Source organism: Diceros bicornis, chromosome 4 (genome assembly GCF_020826845.1).
Source record: "Diceros bicornis minor isolate mBicDic1 chromosome 4, mDicBic1.mat.cur, whole genome shotgun sequence".
Lineage (NCBI taxonomy): Eukaryota > Metazoa > Chordata > Mammalia > Perissodactyla > Rhinocerotidae > Diceros > Diceros bicornis.
In genome coordinates this window covers 25019573-25034299 of record NC_080743.1, presented here as the reverse complement: position 1 = coordinate 25034299, position 14727 = coordinate 25019573, and the positions used below count along the sequence as shown (strand labels likewise).

Genomic DNA, 14727 nt, shown 5'->3' with positions numbered 1-14727 from the left:
TATAAGGAAAGTACCTGAATATAATAAAGGCCATATATCACAAACCCACTGCCAACATCATACTCAATGTTGAAAAACTGAAAACTATTCCTCAGAGAACAGGAATAAGACAAGGATGCCCATTATTGCCGCTCTTATTCAACATAGTACTAGAAGTTCTATCTGGAGAAATTAGGCAAGAAAAAGAAATAAAAGGATCCAAATTGGAAAGGAAGAAGTGAAACTGTGACTATTTGTGGATGACATGATTCTATATGAAGAAAACCCTAAGGAATCAACGAAAAAACTAGTAGAAATAATCAACAACTCCAGCAAAGTTGCAGGGGAAAATCAACATAAAAAATCAGTTGTATTCCTATACACTAACAATGAACTATCAGAAAGAGAAATCAAGAATATGATCCCATTTATAATCATAACAAAAAGAATAAAATATCTAGGAATAAATTTAACCAAGGAGATAAAAGATATATATTCTGAAAACTATAGGACATTATTGAAAGAAATTGAAGATGACATAAAGAAATGGAATGATATTTTGTGCTCATGGATTGGAAGAATAAACATAGTCAAAATTTCCATTTTACCTTAAGCAATGGACAGATTCAATGCAGTCCAAATCAGAATACCAATGACATTCTTCACAGAAATAGAACAAGGAATCCTAAAGTTTATATGGAACAACAAAAGACCCTAATAGCCAAAGCAATCCTGAGAAAAAGAAACAAAGTTGGAGGTATCACACTCCCTGAATTCAAAATATGCTACAAAGCTATAGTAATCAAAACAGCATGGTACTGGCCCAAAAACAGGCACACAGATCAATGGAACAGAATCAAGAGCCCCAAAATAAAACCACACATTTATGGATAGCTAATCTTTGACAAAGGAGCCAAGAATATACAACGGAGAAAGGAAAGTCTGTTCAATAAATTGTGTTGGAAAAACTGGACAACGGTGTGCAAAAGAATAAAGGTAGATCATTGTGTTACATCATACACAAAAATCACCTCAAAATGGATTAAAGCCTTGACTGTAAGACCTGAAACCATAAAACTCATAGAAGAAAATATAGGCAGTACACTTTTTGACATTGGTCTTAACAGTATCTTTTTGAATACCGTATCTGACTGGGCAAGGGAAACAAAATAAAAAAATAGACAAATGGGACTACATCAGATTGAAAAGATTCTGCATGGCAAAGAAAACCATCAACAAAATGAAAAGACAACCCACCAACTGGGATAAAATATTTGCAAATCATATATCTGACAAGGGGTTAATTTCCAAAATAGATAAAGAACTCATACAACACAACAACAAAAAAACAACTTGATCAAAAAATGGGCAGAGGATATGAACAGACATTTTTCCAAAGAAGATATACATATGGCCAACAGGCACATGAAAAGATGTTCAACATCACTAGTTATTAGGGGAATACAGATCAAAATTACAATGAGATATCACCTCACACTTGTCAGAATGGCTATAATTAACAAGACAAGAAACAAGAAGTGTTGGAGAGGATGTGGAGAAGAGGGAGCCCTCATACACTGCTGGTGGGAATGCAAACTGGTGAAGCCACTATGGAAAACAGTATAGAGATTTCTCAAAAGATTAAAAATAGAAATACCATATGATCCAGCTATCCTACTACTGGGTATCTATCCAAAGAACATGAAATCAGTAATTCACAGAGATTTATGCATCCCTATGTTCATCGCAGCATTATTTACATTAGACAAGACATGGAAGCAAGCCAAGTGTCCATCAATGGATGAATGTATAAAGAAGATGTGGTATATATATATACACTGGAATACTACTCAGCCATAAAAGACAAAATTGTGTCATTTGCAACTACATGGATGGACCTTGAGGCTATTATGGTAAGTGAAATAAGTCCGACAGACAAACACCACATGCTTTCACTCATATATGGAAGATAAACAAAGACATGGATAAAAACAACAGGTTAGTGGTTACCAAAGGGAGGAGGATGGGGAGAGGACATAAGGGGTAAAGAGGCACATACGTATGGTGATGGACAAAAACTAGACTATTGGTGGTGAACATGACGCTGTCTATACAGAAGCTGAAATATAATAACGTACACCTGAAACTTACACAATGTAATAAGCCAATATGACCTCCATAATATAAAATAATAATAATAATCAAAAAAGGAGAATGATGAAGTACAAAATAAATATTAGTGAGACAGAAAACTGGTCAAAACAAACAGAAAAACAAATTTAAAAAATGGTCAAATATTTTCAACAAAGTTATGAAACTAAATACAATAATAGAACTAATTGTTAAAAAGTGAACTTTGCAATGTTGTCAAAGTTTAAAAACAATCTATAAGTCATAAAATATATCCATCAAACTAGAAAATGGGAGAAAGCAAGAAAACAGGCTAGACTTATGTTACATAGGGGATGGGTAGACTATAGATATTTTGACACTAAAATTGAGAAAATAGGTTTAAATATGTGTTGTGTATATATGTAACATGCACATGAAATGAAATTCCTAATGGAACAAAAATTGGATATTTAACTTCCAAATTATTAGAGCAACTATGATAGATTCACCTATGTGGTTCATATAGCAAATGAGAGGGAAGTAAAAGAAATAGCAAGGAATATATCTCTCTCTTCTTCCAGAAACAAGCCCCTTCATGTTTTGGGCAGATCACTTTTATTCATTGCTGCATTGTATTTTATTCGGTACACCTGAAATTTACATAGTCTTATAAGCCAATATGACCTCAAGAAAATAAATTTAAAAATGTACAGCACGTTCAATTATGTACATAATGCTTGATAATGATAATAAATGACCATGTTAGAGTTTATGCATTTACTATATTATACTTTTTATTGTTATTTTAGAATGTACTTTTTCTTATTTATAACACATGGACAGAGAACTGTTTGGTGGTTACCAGGGGCAAGGGAGTTGGGCGGTTGGCACAGGGGTGAAGGGATACATTTTTATGGTGACTGACAAACAATAATGTACAACAAAAATTTCACAATAAAGAAAAAAAGTTCATTGTAAAACATTATGCTGTATTATGCTGGCAGAAGCCTCATACATCTCATGTTTACCATGTCTCTTGACTGCATCATTCTGTCTTGTGCTTGATTTAATCTCATGTTGTTATGTTCATCATGGCCCCTAGGTGTACAAAATCCACTGCCAATGTTGTCAGTAAGAGGCCACATGAGTGATTGATCTGGAAATGAAATTAAAAGTGATGAAGGACTACAAAGTTGGAAAATCAGTGATGGTTATTGCTCATCAGATCCAGTCCACCACAGCTACGATCTTGAAGAATAAGAACAAAGTAACGGAAGCTGTTAAAGGATCTGCTTCACTGAAGGCAATGGACTAACAAAAATTTGAGAAGGGCCGGAAGAGGAATGCATAGCTAAAGAAGAGGCAAGAGAAAAGGCAACAGCAGAAGAAAAAGAAGAACTCCTAAGAAAATTCACAGTGAAGGGTTTAGCAGAAGCTTTTGCAGACCTCAACAAGATCCTTAAAAAGTTTGAAAACATGGACTCCCCATACTGAAAGGTTTTCATTAAAAGAGAGGAATGGTGCATTATCTGCTGAGAAGCAAATCTATGATGAAAAAAAGAAACAAACCAAGCAAACCGCTATGGACATATTTCTAAAAAGAGTGACACCTCCTCAAGAAGAGCCTCAGGCTGGTTCTTCAGGAGCTATTCCAGAAGAAGGCATTGTTATCATAGGAGATGACAGCTTTATGAGTGTCATTGCCCCTGAAGACCTTCCAGTAGGGGGGCAAGATATGGAGGTGGAAGACAGTGATATTGATGTTCCTGACCCTGTGTAGGCCTAGGCTAATGTGCATGCTTGTGTCTTAGTTTCTAATTAAAAAGTTTAAAAAGTAAAAGAAATAAAAATTTTAAAAACAGGAAAAAACCTTATGAAATAAGGACATAAAGAAAGAAAATAGGGGCCAGCCTGGTGGAGCAAGCGGTTAAGTGCGCGCGCTCCACTGCGGCGGCCCGGCGTTCGCCGGTTCAGATCCTGGGCGGGCACCGACGCACCGCTTGTTAAGCCATGCTGTGGCAGCGTCACATGTAGAGTAGAGGAAGATGCTGTAGATGTAGAGTAGAGGGCATGGATGTTGGCCCGGGGCCAGTCTTCCTCAGCAAAAAAGAGGAGGATTGGCATTGGATGTTAGCTCAGGGCTGATCTTCCTCACAAAAAAAAAAAAAAAGAAAAGAAAGAAAATATTTTTGTAGAGCCTTGCAATGTGTGTTTTAAGCTAAGTGTTATTACAAAAGAGTCAAAAGGTAAAAAAATTTAAAGGTTTATATAGTAAAAATTATAGTAAGCTAAGGTTAATGTTGAGAAATGAAAAATATATACTTTTTTTATAAATTCAGTGTAGCCTTAGTGTACAGTGTTTATAAAGTCTACAATAGTATACAATAATGTCCTAAGGCCTTCATATTCACTCACCACTCAACTCACTGACTCACCCAGAGCAACTTCCAGTTCTGTAAGCTCCATAGATGCTAAGTGCCCTATGCAGGTGTACCATTTTTTAATCTTTTATACCATATTTTTACTGTACCATTTCTATGTTTAGGTATGCTTAGATACACAAATACGTACCATTGTGTTACATTTACTTCCAGTATTCAGTACAGTAACATAGTATACAAGTTTATAGCCTAGGAGCAATTGGCTATATAGCCTAGGTGTGTAGCAGGCTATACCATCTAGGGTTGTGTAAGTACATTCTATGATGTTTGCACAACGATGAAATCACCTAATGCAACATTTCTCACAACACATCCCAGTAGTTAAGCAATGCATGACTGTATCTGCGCCTGATTTGGTACCACGTAATTCTTGCCTCATAGAATGAATTTGGAAGTGATCTCTCCTTTTCAATTTTTTGGGAGAGTTTGAGAGAGAGTCCTGTTAATTGTTCTTTAAATGTTTGGTAGATTTCACCCATGAAGCCACATGGTGAGGGCTTTTCTTTGTTGGGAGGTTTTGATTGCTAATTCAATCTCCTTACTAGTTATTGGTCTGTTCAGGCTACTATTTCTTCTTGATTCTGTCTTGATAGGTCGTATCTTCCTAGGAGTTTATCCATTTATTTTAGGCTACCCAATTTTTTGATATAATTGTTCATAATTGTCTCTTATAATCCTTTTAATTTCTGTGGCATCAGTTGTAATATCTCCTCTTTCCTTTCTCATGTAAGTTATTTGAGTTTTCTATCTTTTTTCTTAGTTTAGCTAAGGGTTTGTTAATTTTCTTGATCTTTCAAAAAAATACAGCTTTGTTGATTTTTCTATTGCTTTTCTACTTCTATTTTGTTTATCTCTGCTCACATCTTTATTATTTTCTTTATTCTGCTAACTTTGGGCTTAGTTTATTCTTCTTTTTCTAGCTCCTTGATGTATAAAATTTAGTTGTTGATTTGAGCTTTAATCTAAGCATTTACCACTCTAAAATCCCTTTTAGTGCTGCTTTCACTAAATCCCATAGTTTTTGGTATGTCATGTTTTCCTTTTTATTTGTCTCAAGATATTTTTTAATTTCTCTTGTGATTTCTTCTTTGACCATTGTTGCTCAAGAGTATGTTGTTAGGGCCGGCCCCGTGGCTTAGTGGTTAAGTGCACGCCCTCCGCTGCTGGCGGCCCGGGTTCGGATCCCCGGCGCGCACCGACACACCCCTTCTCTGGCCATGCTGAGGCCGCGTCCCACATACAGCAACTGGAAGGATGTGCAGCTATGATGTACAACTATCTGCTGGGGCTTTGAGGGAAAAATAAACAAATAAAATTATAAAAAAAAAAAGAGTATGTTGTTAAATTCCATAGTTGTTGACTTTCCAGTCTTTCTTGGAGGTTTATCCCTGTGTGCTTGAAAAGAATGTATTCATTTTTTTTTAATTGTTTGTTTATTGCAGTAACATTGGTTTATACCATTGTAAAAATTTCTGGTGTACATCATTATACTTCTATTTCTGCATAGATTACATCATGTTCACCACCCAAATACTATTTACAACCCATCACCACACACATGTGCCTAATTATCCCTTTCACCCTCCTCCCTCCCCCCTTCCCCTCTGGTAACCACCAATCCAATCTCTGTCCCTGTTGTTTGTTTATTGTTGTTATTATCTACTACTTAATGAAGGAAATCATATGGTATTTGACCTTCTCCCTCTGACTTATTTCACTTTGCAGAATATCCTCAATCTCCATCCATGTTGTCACAAATGGCTGGATTTCATCGTTTCTTATGGCTGAGTAGTATTCCATTGTGTATATATACCACAGCTTCTTTATCCATTTGTCCCTTGGTGGGCACTTAGGTTGCTCCCAAGTCTTGGCTATTGTGACTAACGCTGCAATGAACACAGAGGTGCATGTACCTTTACAAATTGGTGTTTTCAAGTTCTTTGGATAAATACCCAACAGTGGAATAGCTGGATGATATGGTAGTTCTATCCTTGATTTTTTGAGGAATCTCCATACTGTTTTCCATAGTGGCTGCACCAGTTTGCACTCCCACCAGCAGTGTATGAGAGTTCCCTTCTCTCCACATCCTCTCCAACACATCTTGTTTCCTGTCTTGTTAATTATAGCCATTCTGACGGGCGTGAGGTGATATCTCATTGTAGTTTTGATTTGCATTTCCCTGATAGTTAGTGATTTTGAACATCTTTTCGTGTGCTTGTCGGCAATCTGTATATCTTCTTTGGAGAAATGTCTGTTCAGGTCTTTTGTCCCTTTTTTAATTGGGTTGGTAGGTTTTTTGTTGCTGAGATGCATGAGTTCTTTGCATATTTTGGAGATTAAGCCCTTATCAGATGTATGGCTTGCAAATATCTTCTCCCAATTGTTAGGTTGTCTTTTCGTTTTGTTGATGGTTTCCTTTGCTGTGCAGAAGCTTTTTAGTTTGATGTAGTCCCATTTGTTTATTTTTTCTATTGTTTCTCTTACCCGGTCAGACATGGTGTTTGAAAAGATGTTGCTAAGACCTATGTCGAAGAGCGTACTGCCTATGTTTTCTTCTAGAAGTTTCATGGATTCAGGTCTTACATTCAAGTTTTTAATCCATTTGGAGTTAATTTTTGTGGATGTTGTAAGATAAGGGTCTACTTTCATTTTTTTGCATATGGCTATCCAGTTTTTCCAACACCATTTGTTGAAGAGACTTTCTTTTCTCCATTGTATGTTCTTGGCTCCCTTGTCAAAGATTAGCTGTCCATAGATGTGTGGGTTTATTTCTGGGCTTTCGATTCTATTCCATTGATCTGTGTGTCTGTTTTTGTGCCAGTACCATGCTGTTTTGGTTACTATAGCTTTGTAGTATATTTTGAAATCAGGGAGTGTGATACCTCCAGCTTTGTTCTTTTTTCTCAGGATTCCTATTTGGGGTCTTTAGTTGTTCCATATAAATTTTAGGATTCTTTGTTCTATTTCTGTGAAAAATGTTGTTGGAACTTTGATAGGGATTGCATTGAATCTATAGATGGCTTTAGGAAGTATGGACATCTTAACTATGTTAATTCTTCCAATCCAAGAGCACGGAATATCTTTCCATTTCTTTGTGTGTTCTTCAATTTCTTTCAGAAATGTTTTATAGTTTTCGGTGTACAGATCTTTCACCTCTTTGGTTAAGTTTATTCCTAGGTATTTTATTCTTTTTGTTGCAATTGTAAATGGGATGGTATTCTTAATTTCTCTTTCTGCTACTTCATTGTTAGTGCACAGAAATGCAACTGATTTTTGTATGTTGATTTTGTATCCTGCAACTTTACCATATTCGTTTATTACTCCTAAAAGTTTTCTGGTGGACTCTTAAGGGTTTTCTATATACAAAATCATGTCATCTGCAAATAGTGATAGTTACACTTCTTCCTTTCCAATTTGGATCCCTTTTATTTCTTTCTCTTGCCTGATTGCTCTGGCTAGGACTTCCAATACTATGTTAAATAGGAGTGGTGACAGTGGGCATCCTTGTCTGGTTCCTGTTCTTAGAGGGATAGCTTTCAGTTTTTCACCATTGAGGATGATATTAGCTGTGGGTTTCTCATATATGGTCTTTATTATGTTGAGGTACTTTCCTTCTATAGCCATTTTATTCAGAGTTTTTATCATAAATGGATGCTGTATCTTGTCAAATGCTTTCTCTGCATCTATTAAGATGTTCATGTGATTTTTAGTCTTCATTTTATTAATGTGGTGTATCACATTGATTGATTTGCGAATGTTAAACCATCCTGCATACCTGGAATAAGTCCCACTTGATCATGGTGTATAATCTTTTTAACGTATTGTCGTATGCGATTTGCTAGTATTTTGTTGAGGATTTTTGCATCGATGTTCATCAGTGATATTGGCCTGTAATTTTCTTTTTTTGTGTTGTCCTTGTCTGGTTTTGGTATCAGGGTAATGTGGGGTTCATAGAATGAGTTAGGGAGCTTCCCCCCCCTCCTCAATTTTTTGGCAGAGTTTGAGAAGGATAGGTATTAAGTCTTCTTTGAATGTTTGGTAGAATTCACCTGGGAAGCCGTCTGGTCCTGGACTTTGATTTTTGGGGAGGTTTGTGATTACTGTTTCGATCTCCTTACTTGTGATTGTTCTATTCAAATTCTCTACTTCTTCTTGATCCAGTTTTGGAAGGTTGTATGATTCTAAGAATTTATCCATTTGTTCCAGATTGTCGAATTGGTTGGCATATAGCTTTTCATAGTATTCTCTTATAATCTTTTGTATTTCTGAGGTGTCTGTTGTAATTTCTCCTCTTTCATTTCTGATTTTACTTATTTGTGCCTTCTCTCTTTTTTTCTTGGTGAGTCTAGCTAAAGGTTTGTCGATTTTGTTGATCTTTTCAAAGAACCAGCTCTTGGTTTTATTAATTTTTTCTATTGTTTTTTTGGTCTCTATTTCATTTATTTCTGCTCTGATTTTTATTATTTCCCTTCTTCTACTGATTTTGGGTTTTGTTTGTCCTTCTTTTTCCAGTTCCTTTAGGTGCATTGTTAGATTGTTTATTTGAGATTTTTCTTGTTGTTGAGATAGGCCTGTATTGCTCTAAATCCTTGTTTCTACCATTACTTTACTTTAGAGCCCATATTTCATTTCTGATATGAGAACTGTAATATCAGAACAGTATTTCTGACAATTTCTCGGATTAATCTATTATTCAACAAACATCTAATACCTGGTCGATTCACTGCACACCACGCAAGGGCTAGGGAAATGATCATAAGTTTCTTCACTTGGGATGGATGCCTCCCTTTCCTCCTCAGAAGTAATTTCTTCACCTTGACTCTGTACAAAAACAGGGTTTTCCATGCCTTGAGTAGATGATCATAAGGTTGATTTGCATGATTTAAAAAAAGTAGATTTACAGGCACAGGAGTTACAATGAGGCAAAGATCCCTGGAAATGAAATTCCTCAGCCCCCTTGCCTGAAGGCTGTCTCTTTAATGATCTTTTTCCATCTCTGCATGTGACAATCCCCAAATCCAAAATTCCAGCATGTCTAGAGAGTGTATCAGGAAGTTCTTTCCAGAACGCAAGTCCTTTGTCTTTGACCGGCCTACAAGTGCTGGAAAACTATTACTCCATATTGAGGAAGCATCAGAAAACCAAATGGAATGGGACTTCCAGGTTCAATCAAAAAATTTCTGTTCATGTATCTTCACCAAGGCAAAAATCGAGACCCTAGGAGAGGGAATCATTGTCACTGGGAATGGTGAGTCTCTTTTGTTACAGCATGCCTCTCTGGGGTTCAGTGTGTGTGATGAAGCTTGATTGCTGTCTGGGTTTGTCAGTAATTTTGTTTCCTTCTGTATGTGTGGAGAAGCAGATATTCATGCCACATATATAAATACATGTTCCTTCATTAAAGTTTCCCTATATGAAGGTTTACTGCAGCCTACTGTATATCTCATGAAACTAATAGACTAATAACATAAGCACAAGCAGCTACTAAGGATAGAAATTTGCATGGTGATGAGAAATCCAATGGGATAAATGTTCCTCTGTGAAAATACACAAGATATTTTGTGAATTTACACCAGTTAGAAAATAAATCATATGCCATGACTCCCAGCAAGCTCGTTGAAAGTTTGAGGAAAAAATTTAAATTTAATCTTATGTATAGGGCTGGCTTCATGGACATCTGACCTCAGTAGTCACACAGTGCCGTGTGCGGAGGTGGACCCAAGCTTGGTTTAATGTTTGTGTCACTGTCCTGAAATTTTTGATGCATTTTTTACTTGGGGACCCATATTTTCATTTAGAAATCATGCTCAAAAATTCTGTAATTTATTTACTTGTGTAATAAGCTCTTTTTTATTTTGTTACAATGCAAAACTGTTCTGGGAAACCCTTGAACATATTAGTTGAGATTATTAATTTATAATGTGATGAATTTGGAAACCATAAAAGAGAGAGTGAGTAGAATACAGAGTGATGTTATTACAAGGAAGTGGATTCGTGGAACAGGAAGGAGGAGGAGACCAGGAGGAGGAAAAGGAGGAAGATAAAGAGGAGAAGAAGAAAGAGAAAACGCAAAACTTCACTTCAATAACATTTTGGTGAATTTTAGAATGTGGATCTTTATAGCTTATAAAATAATGAGTGACAACTTTTGGTCTATTCCCTAATATTGTGTGTCATTCAGAACTAGCGACTCTGGTGGTGACCTACGTAGAGGCCATCAACGGTGGAGCAGTTCCTTGTGTGGAAAATGCAGCACATTCGAATCCTCATTAAAAGAATTCATGAAAGATTCAAAACTCTGTTCAGAGAACACCTGACTCATTAATGAGCAGGTGATTTGCTTTGTTGTTAAGTGTTGTCAAGCCGATTCCAATTCCTAGTGACCCTGTGTACACCAGAGTGAACCTTGCCAGACGCACCATCATCTCATCTTCCATAGCTATATCATACAATGCTCCGCTGCAATTCATAGGGTTTTCATGGCATATTTTTCAGATGTGGGTGGCAAGATCCTTCTTCCTAGTCTGTCTTAGCCTGGAAGCTCTAGTGAAACCTGTCCATCATGGGTGACCCTGCTCATATTTGAAACACCAGTGGCATAGCTTTCAGCATCACAGTAACATGCAGCTACCACAATATAACAACAAACACAAGGGTGTTGTAGTTCCTTGACCGGGAAACAAATCCCCGGCCACAGTGGTGAAAGCACCAAATCTTAACTGCAGACCACCAGGGCTGACTTGGTGATTTGCTACGTATACATTTTTATCCATAGCAACTCAAGTTTGCAGAGGAAAGTCTACTTCCAGTCATATTGAGGTTGCTCATTGAAGATGGATGGATCACTGTTATTCCTACTACTGCTGAAAGAGCAATGGATAATACTGTATTGCATATCGAAAAGTTGCTAAGAGAGTAGTTCTTAAAAGTTCTCATCAAAAGAAAAAAGATTTTTGTAATAATGTAAGGTGACGGATGTTAACTAGGCTGATTGTGGTGATCTTTTGGCAGTGTATACAAATATCAAATCATTATGTTGTACACCTGAAACTAACATAATGTCATATGTCAATTGCACTTCAATTATAAAATTAAAAGGAACCATGGAGTTCATGTCTATCAACCCCATCATTTCAAGATCTTGAGCCTGAGCCCAAGGGAATTCAGGGACTTTCCACAGGTCACACAGAGAATTGAACTAAACTGGGGCTAAAACAAGCCTCTTGACTCCCTGTCTATTATTCCAGGTCCCAATCTCCCCTGATACCATCAGATTGAGTCTTCCAAGACAATCACACCTGGACCTTCCCTTCTAACAGCTTCTTCCTATTGGATTTCTCCACATTTCCCTGGCAGGGCACCATATAGAAAATGAAGGAGAATTTCTTCCTGCAGAATGCAGAGGCACCTGTCAAATATTGCCAGGCTGAACTTAGGCAGATTTCAGGGCCCCTGATGGAAAGCATTTTGAGAGGAACTTTCTCTGTGCCTGGAGGGCACAATCTCTACATGGAAGCAAAAAACAAGGTTGAATGGGACTATGAGCTGGTGTCCAGGAAAGGAGTTAAGGTGAGAAATAAAGGAAATGGGAAAGAACAGCACAGTGGAGTCAGATGGTCTTTGTTGGTTCTTTTGAAAATCTCAGACCAGAGCACCATTTGTGGAGAGAAAGCACAGCATGGTGACATGACTACATTTTTAGCTTTTATATCCACAATTAATTAGATACTCTTAATAAACCAGAAATATTTCTTTCCAAATATAGGATTTATTATCAGGAATCCAGAAGAAAGAAATATTCCTTTCATTTAGCAAACAACACAATAGTTTTTGTGCCAAGTATAGGGGGTACATAATTAAAGAAACAACGTTGTTCTCAAGAAGCTTATGATCTTACCTGAGAAGGACAGGTGAATAATCAATTGGATATGGCGGGATAATGGTTATCATACAGATACACACTGGTAGTGATGGTCATGATGATGATGATGGTGGTGATGACAGTGATGGTAATGGTGATGGCTGACATATACTGGGCTTTCACTTCCTAAATTAAGTATATTCTTAGATGCTGTGTTTGGGTTATCAATTTAACCCTGAGTTAGGTACAACTGTCATCCTCATTATAAAATTGAGAGATGTGATGCACTGAGAAGTTAATAAATTGCCTAAGGACACACAACCATCAAGTGGCAGGGCTGGTAGGGCAGCTCTAGAACTGCACATATATGTGGTTGTCCGTAACTTGGGGAGGGTGGTAGGTGGTCTCATTAGGAGATGAAGCTGGAGAGCTAGGAGAGAGGCTGCTCTAGAGAGTTTTCACAGCTCTAAAAAGGTTGGAATTAGTTTAGACCACTGAAGCAAAGGATCCACAGTGGGATAGTAAGAAGGATGAAGAATTTACAGGGTCCAATTTGCCATTTTATTGAACAACAATTTCCCCAGCAAGAGACTAGATCTTTGTTGTCTGAAGAGTCTTTGTTCCTTGTTGTTTCCCCAGGTGAACAAGGTCCTCCAGAGCTTCCTGCAGTCACTGGCAGCAATAAAGGAATCCATCCTGCAGGCAGACAAAGCCCTCACTGATGGGGAGAAGGTCATAGCAGGTACAGCGTTAGGGCTTGGCTCACAGCAGGGTGGGTAGGTTTCTGCAGTCCCCCCTGACGGGTGTGAGAGCAAAACCTTCCTGAAACAACAGGCTTCCTCTACCTTGCAATGCACACTCTGCTGTATCTGAAAATAACCCGGGGAGTTTGGGTTGTTCATACAGTCAATCAGTGCCTTTCCATCACATTCTAAAATGTGCTTTACTGGTGTGGCTCCTAGGAGAATTCAGAGATTCCTCTCTGCCAATTTAAAGTCATTTTAGTCTCTGATCTCAGGAGGGTACAGCTCTACATAACTGTTATTTGCTTCCCTCTGTAACACCATTGTGGAACAGCTGAGCATGCCAAGAATCAGGCAACTGAGAAGGAACAGGAGCTGCTAAGACAGAAACTGAAGGAACTGCAGCAAATAATGGAGGCTCAAAATAGAACCTTCCAAGAAAACATAGCCCAACTGCAAGAGAAGATGGAGAGGGAAAGAGAAAACCTTCTGAGTGAGCAGGAAAGGATACTGGAACAGCAGCTGAAGATAAGTCTACACAGAGCCTGGGCAGTGCCTGATTGAGAAACACTAGTTCCTCAGACAGAGAAGAAGAAAAATTTTAACCAAATCAAAATTTTAACCCTCATGATCCTGGAGGGAAATCCAAAGGCATGTGATTCACTGAAACGTCAAATAAACCTGGATTGTGCTGAAGCCCTAAATCTATAAGACTCCAGCACCTTCTGTAGCTTTAGAGTTTGGAGGGTACAAATAACACGCCTCAGGCTCCCGGACTGCTGTTTGTGGTGATATACGGTCTCTTTGTGCCCCCAAGTGAATAGGACCTTAGTCCTATAGTCCTTAACATGCTTAGTACAATCTTCAAAGAGACCTGAAATAGATCCATATGGTCTTGAGAGTATCATATTGTGCCTGATGGGAACTATGGGGTGCTAAAAGATCTAAAACTTGATGCACTTTCTTCCAGGTCTGCCTGATTCATTGTATACACCTACAGTAAAATGCATTGTTTGTTCCAACTTTAAGCTTGATGACCAGTGTTCTATAGAGAGTCAAGAGTTTCCATCATTAGAAATGTGTGGTCATGCTACCTCGGTGGAACTGAGAATTCATTAGAATTCAATCTATATTCCACCTCCAAGTGCATCCTTAGAGCTGGAACACATTACTGAAAGAGCTGTCGGGCCTCACCTAGTGCCAACTCCTCTCTTCCTCCAGTGATGTGGTGCTGAGGGACCATAGGAAAATGTAAACCATAGATGCTCCCACTATTCAGGTGGAAATATTGGACAGACTCCTCAAAGAGTGTTCTAGGGTGATAGAGAAATAGACACAGGTACTTAGCTGCTGAGGTTGTTAAATACAAAACCCTGATAATTGGGGATTTTCAAAAGTAGGCTCTCTTCTTTTTACAGGTCCCAAAAGAACTACTTACTGAAGGATTTAAAAAGAAATCTGAAGAGTTAAGTAAAGAGATAAATGAACTAAAAGAAGAGATTGAAAGAACTAAAACAATGGGCCTTCAAGACATTCACAGATCCTTGATGCAGCTAGCAGAGTGTTAGCTACCTGTGCTACCTGAGCCTTG

General features: G+C 37.8%; 2 protein-coding genes across 2 annotated transcripts; both read left to right on the top strand.

Annotated features, from left to right (window-relative positions):
- The first annotated feature begins 9503 nt into the window (after nt 1-9503).
- On the top strand, nt 9504-10805 carry LOC131400908 (guanylate-binding protein 3-like). Its single transcript, XM_058535727.1, has 2 exons — nt 9504-9780; nt 10714-10805. The coding sequence occupies exons 1-2, from the start codon at nt 9564-9566 to the stop codon at nt 10803-10805; spliced, it is 309 nt and encodes a 102-aa protein (XP_058391710.1). The 5' UTR covers nt 9504-9563.
- Nucleotides 10806-11900: 1095 nt separating this feature from the next.
- Nucleotides 11901-14066, top strand: LOC131404130 (guanylate-binding protein 4-like). Its single transcript, XM_058538456.1, has 3 exons — nt 11901-12101; nt 13033-13135; nt 13471-14066. The coding sequence occupies exons 1-3, from the start codon at nt 11904-11906 to the stop codon at nt 13698-13700; spliced, it is 531 nt and encodes a 176-aa protein (XP_058394439.1). The 5' UTR covers nt 11901-11903; the 3' UTR covers nt 13701-14066.
- Nucleotides 14067-14727: the final 661 nt, after the last annotated feature.

Excerpts from the sequence above, each read along its gene's own strand:
- LOC131400908 (XM_058535727.1), top strand. The coding sequence starts at position 9,564 with ATGTCTAGAGAGTGTATCAGGAAGTTCTTTCCAGAACGCAAGTCCTTT. Across the intron at positions 9,781-10,713 it reads AATCATTGTCACTGGGAATG|AACTAGCGACTCTGGTGGTG; the intron begins GTGAGTCTCTTT and ends TGTGTCATTCAG.
- LOC131404130 (XM_058538456.1), top strand. The coding sequence starts at position 11,904 with ATGAAGGAGAATTTCTTCCTGCAGAATGCAGAGGCACCTGTCAAATAT. Across the intron at positions 12,102-13,032 it reads TGTCCAGGAAAGGAGTTAAG|GTGAACAAGGTCCTCCAGAG; the intron begins GTGAGAAATAAA and ends TTGTTTCCCCAG. Across the intron at positions 13,136-13,470 it reads TGGGGAGAAGGTCATAGCAG|CTGAGCATGCCAAGAATCAG; the intron begins GTACAGCGTTAG and ends ATTGTGGAACAG.